The 6,030-nt window shown below is 32.9% G+C and overlaps 1 protein-coding gene across 5 annotated transcripts in view; it reads left to right on the forward strand.

Moving 5' to 3' along the window:
* The window catches only part of RTKN2 (rhotekin 2), an 82,213-nt gene extending 76,826 nt beyond the window's left edge, over positions 1-5,387 (forward strand). For all 5 annotated transcript variants that reach the window (XM_057737459.1, XM_057737460.1, XM_057737461.1 and 2 more), the window contains one exon: positions 1,107-5,387. In XM_057737459.1, coding sequence (XP_057593442.1) covers positions 1,107-1,642 — 536 coding nt within the window. In that variant the 3' untranslated portion in view covers positions 1,643-5,387. The remainder of the gene's footprint in view (positions 1-1,106) is intronic.
* Positions 5,388-6,030: the final 643 nt, after the last annotated feature.

A 6,030-nucleotide genomic window follows, 5' to 3' on the forward strand; every position in this document is an offset into this window, starting at 1 on the left:
TTAATAGATGAATTAATACAAAATTAATGAATACACATTTTTCATAGTTTGAATGCTGTAAGATCAAAAAAAATGTTAAGGCTTCAAAATGAATAGGGTGCACTGAAAATAAATATTAGCTAAGTAGATGATGAAAATTCTGAAAATGTAAACTTGCGTTCTAAAATATAATTGTGTTCAGTAAGTTTTTCCATATTTTATTAAATTTGTTTTAAAGTAGTGTTGATAAATGAATATTAATAAACGGATGCTTTCATCTCAGGGCAAAAAATTGGTTAAGTTTAATACTTTGGAAAATTTTAAATTTCTAGACTCCTTAATATTCCATTTTCCCACACTTTGAAGGGTATTTATTTATCTTTGTGGGATTGCCTCCGTGAACAGTGTTGTGAAGAAGCACAAGTCAGTGCTAAATTCTAGTGTATTTTGCCACCAATATCCCTGTACTTACACATACCTTAAAATGTTGGATTTAAATTGAAACATTTGAGTGTACACATTTGAATATATCAGGTAATAGACATTTATCTTTGTTCTCCTATTTTTCCCAAGGAATATCACTAAAGTGGTATTAGGGCTTCACTCTGTTTCCATGGGTTTTTTGTTTTGGATTTTTTCCTATTACAGAGACTTTCCTGGTCTACAAGAAAGAATACTAATCCAGTTACATTTTCCCAGTTTACATATCAGGGTTTTATAAAAGGGAATCCACTCTTACCTAGAGATCAGAATAGATTTTCAATCTAACAAAAGTTATTTTATAAATACTTAACCTGTAGAATTCAAAAAATTCTGATAATAGCTCCATTCCTTTGAAAGCTGGATTTTACACATTTGTTTAGGAATATACGTGTGTGTGTGTGTGTGTGCGCGCGTGTGCATGCGCGCGCAGTGTGTGGTGTGTGGTGCATGATCTCCTTATTTTTTGGTTCTATTAGTAGGGTTATTTTCACAAGCGAACACATCAAAAAAACAAAACAAAGCACTTGCTTATCCTGCTCTGTTTTGGTAACTGTTATAGATAACACATTGTAAAAACTTACTTGAGTAAAGTATATACTGCTTTTGAATTTTTTTCTGTGTATTTTTTCTTAAAATTATTACAGGCATTGATTCACCTATAAAACTTGAAAGTTTAACTGATATAATACAAAAAAAAATTGAAGAAACAAATGGAGAGTTCCTTATTGGTCAGCATGAAGAATCCTCACCACCTCCTTGGGCCACACTCTTTGATGGTAATCACCAAGTTGTCATCAAGAAAAAGGTATTATCTCCTGCAAGCAAGCAGTTACATGATGGGAAAGGGAAAAAGAGACGAGCTCCCCTTCCTCCTTCTGATAAAGCTCCATTCAGCTTAAAAACACTGAGCGACACAGATCAATTTGGTAAGGACAACTGGGAAAAAACAAGTGTATCTCAAACCTCGCCTTTGGATACCAAATTATCAACCCTAATGCATCACTTACAGAAACCAGTGGCTGCTCCTCGAAAACTTCTTCCTGCCAGGAAAAATAGTTTAACTGATGGTGAACACACAGACACCAAAACCAATTTTGAAGCCAAGCCAGTGCCAGCTCCACGGCAGAAATCTATCAAAGACATTTTGGACCCTAGATCATGGTTACAGGCACAAGTATAGAAAACCCTTAATGTATAAAACATTTAACAAAATTTATAACTGTGAAGCTTAATTCAGAAGCACTATGGATGTAGTAATATGTAATTATGTAGGTAAATATAGTGATGTACATCAATAATTATAAGCTATTAGGTGTAAAAGATGTTTTATAATGAAGAAATGGATTTCTCTTTTACTTATGATTTTCAGAATATAAGTGATTTCTCTAGTAGAGTGCAAGAGGCAGTTTCTAGACAATATCCCAATTGTTGGAAGGGTTAATTTATTCCTAAATTAGTACCAGGCAGTGAACAAGCACTAGGCAGAAGAAAGCATTAAAATTTCTTTGGGGAGAGATTGTCTAGTAATTTAAAATGTGTTAAATAAGAGCCATATTCTTATTGTGTGGATTTTAATACTAATGGAATGTTTCAAAAGTTTTATTCAAACCACAAATTATAGAATCCACCCAAGAAAATTTCTTCTTAGCATTCTGGAATTCTCATCTAATGGCCCACTGGCTCTCATCTATTGTTTAACTCACTGGTTAACTCACTGACCTTTCAGATTTCTGGGATAAATATTAAATTGGAATATTAAGTTCTTCATCTTTAAAGGGAATGTGTAATATGCTACTCAAAGTTGTTTCCTTTTTGAGCCCTGAAATCCTGTTGACATTAACTCTCATAACTAAAGCAAAACATTGTTTAGTTTCAGGACCAGGTAGATGAAATGTTCTTACTTCCACTTTTCTATGCCTGGTACTAATTTCCATTGTGACACTGGCATTTGGGGAAGTCCGTAGCTGATTAACACCTTAAGATTCATTTAATACTTATTTAAGAAGCAGATGGCTGGTTCAAAAATATCAGAAAAGTTGGCCATGATAATAATTTTCAGAATTAATCCATCTAGAAAATTTTAATTAGATTTCCTTTTTCTAGTAAGGGTTCATGTCTGCTATTGATATTTGTCATTAAAAGTCAGATCCTTACAATAATGACATCAGAATCATTTCCATAGGAGGTAGTTTCCATAGCAACTAATCATAGTGACACAAACAAGATTATGAAATCAAGTGAGGAATAAATAGCAAGAGAATAAATACCTTAAAGGAAAAAAAATCCATTTTCTTAATAATTATGCTGCTTATAAATAAGAGCTGGACAGTTTTAAAAATCTAATTAGAATTTCCAAATAAAACAGTTTCCATAAGGTGTCAGCAACAGCATTAAAAATCTCAAATCACACTGAACCCTAAATGTCATTGCAACAAATGAAAATATAAGAATTAAATTACTGCCTTGTGTACAATCTCTAGAGATCCTTTTAAAACTCATAAGAACTCTATTTGGATCAGAACTACATTATTACAAACTAAAATGAACACTTGACACAAAATAACATTAATTTAAATGGAGCCTTTCATTATTTTGAGATAGCAGAGTCTTTTTTTCATTTATGTAGAATGATGTAACTGCCAGGTTACTTTTGTGTTTGCGCAGGACTCCTAGTAAGAATTGGGACTCAAGGGAGTAGGTACAAAAGGTCTCTTGTGACTGGCGACACCAGGATAGACATAGCATTTGATGAGAAGGAAATCCTATATGCTTGCCTGATAGAATTTAGAGACAATCAAGTGTATGAAAACCTAAAAAGGTAGGATTAATTTGTTTTTTCAAATTAGAAAGCTCTCGTAAATCTCAGTTGTGATTGCCAGTTCAGTAAATGACATGTTAGAAATCTAAAGGATATTATTGTTTGAATTTTTGTTTATTTTTTAAACCTCACTGCTGTTTTTGACAGCATTTGTGACTGTTGCCACTAAATTATTGAGCTACAAGATGCTGCAGGAAAAACTGTTTCTGAAACTGGCACCTAAGCATTCTCTTTTTAAGTTAAAGCTTTCCTTAGAACAAACCAGTGTTAAAACTTCCAAATTTTATTCTTGTCATTTTTCCTTATGCATATTATATCAAGCAGGATTTAAGTTGTACAGGAAACAGAATTTGTTCTTAGAGAAATTACCTACCAGTTGTGTCCTCATTGAACACTTTGAAAGTAGGCTGAAGCCCATCTTCCTAGAACCATTTAGGTAAAGCCTGACCAAGAACCACATCCCCCCAAAATTATTCAGGCTGTTTCTGGGGTCCCATCTTACTGTATGTTACAAAGCCTTTAAAATTGGACTGAAGTCTGCAGCTGTACTTCTTTGGACTTGGAGCTCATTAAATGTTAGTTCTCCCCACTCTCTACTCCCGCCAAATGGTATAATATGAAGTTGGGGCTCCTTTCCTCCTTCCCTCTCTCCCTCCCTTCCTTCCTTCCACAGTTACACTAAAATCTAAAAATACTGAATTAAACACTTTGTCAAGGAGTTTGTCAAAAGAACTATTTGTTTCCTCATTTCCTAAACCGGAAGTTTATAACAGAGAAAACTATGCCGTGTAATAAAAGACATTTCAGCTTTTATGAGCTGGCTTTTCACATTCCTTGTTTGTCCTTTTAATTTGTTTCTTGATATATGAAGACTATAAACTTTAAACAAGGAGTTAGCTGTTAGATCTTGATAATAATGTTATAATTGGAGATACATAATAGAAAGAATAGGTATTTTATACTATAATTCAGGTGATCTGATAATAGTATCTTAGAAAATTACGTTTCAAGCTTTGGAATATGAATTACTTAAAAAAGCATTAAGATAGTATTTTAATTGCCAAAGTAGTGAGCTTTTTATTTAAACATCTTGCAAGGACAAAGAAGGCATTTTGTTAATATAAATGCACACCTCCTAAGGTTAACAGTCTTTCAAAATATCAGGCATGCCAGCTCTTGGTTAGTTTTGTTAAATCCTCCCTGTCAGCAGTGCCCCCGACTTCTCTTAAAATGGACATGTATGTATGTGGAAAACTAAAGCCATTTATTATAAATGCCTTATCTTTACCCTTTAGGTTCCTACTAAATGTGTTTTACCTGGTACTGTTTATTAAAATGGAAGCTGCCTTGATTTAGAGACAATTCAATATAAGGTAGGTTAAGCAGTCAAGTATTTCTTTAGGCTTATGTTCAGTACCTCAGCCACCTACTGGGAAGTTAATTAATTCAGTCCAAAACGAAATTATAGGGCAGTTTGGTGCAGTTTATGTTAAATGCCATTTGAATGTAATCTTCCGTGTTACCATGAATGAGGAACAACCATACTAGATAGAGATTGAAAGCTGTACGTGAACAGGAGGAGTGCTTGGGCAGGAAAAATATCTGTCCCTGTAGTTAGGATTGATCAAAACTCGTCTTTTTGAAGAATGAATTATTGAACAGTAACTTTAACTGATGACTATTTATATTCTCATAGTTGTCTTCAGAGTTCTGTTAGTCTTAAACTATAATGTAGATAGAGTTGATTTTGCATTTACATTTCAGAGACTCTACACTATTTTTAAATGTTTGCATGTTTATGCTTCATTGCTGATAATAGTTATAATGAAAATGGTTTATTCTGTATCATGCATATTCTTAGTTAACACTAGAAAATTGTTACCTTTGAATTTTTAAGAGACAAGATTTCATTTGAAAATATGGTAGGATATGTTATTTTCTATGACATAGTTGTATAATTGGCATTGTTTGTAATTTTTATTTTTTAATTAAGTGTGGGTCCAGCTTCTGGGTTAAAAAGTATTATATCATGGAGATATATATATATATATTTTAAAGTATTAGAGATTGATAAGGAAGCCAAGGTCATGTGATTAAAGCTTCTATATTTTAAAAGAAGTGATTTATGAAAATATTTTCTAGATTTTTTCTTTAGGTATGTCCTCTGGGCTAGACTGATAAAAGTAAACAGTGTTGTGAATTCAGGTTAAACAGAGAAAGGCATACCCAGCAGTTGGTGCTAATTATTGTAAGACTAATATTCAGTAACCTTGGTATAACTTACATTTATTGAAATGTTTGTATATAATCCTCTTGCAATGTACTCTTTTAAAAAATCCATTGATGTAACTTTAATTTTTAGGTTAGTGATGCATAGTTTCCCCAGAGCTTAAGTTACTCTGATAATAAATTAGGGACCTAGGATACTCAGTTGCTGTTAGCCACAAGGAGACTCCTTATTTTAATGCACTTCCCTTAATACTTAATTTATTCTCATGGAGCACCTCAGGGAAGAGGGAGAGAAATGAGCAATACTGGCTCAAATATATTATTTCAACACTTTCTTTCTAAATCTGTAGAGTGACCAGAAATATTTAACATTCCTCTTTAGAAGAAATTTCCCTTTCTCTAAGGAGAGAGGTCTGCTAATCAGTGTGCTCAGATAAACAAAGTTCCTTAAGGTTCAAGTAACGTAAACTTAACTATTAAAGAAATATTAGCAAACATTTTTATCTATCTCAAGATAGGAG

The sequence above is a fragment of the Hippopotamus amphibius genome, chromosome 5, assembly GCF_030028045.1.
Source record: "Hippopotamus amphibius kiboko isolate mHipAmp2 chromosome 5, mHipAmp2.hap2, whole genome shotgun sequence".
Taxonomy (NCBI): Eukaryota; Metazoa; Chordata; class Mammalia; order Artiodactyla; family Hippopotamidae; genus Hippopotamus; species Hippopotamus amphibius.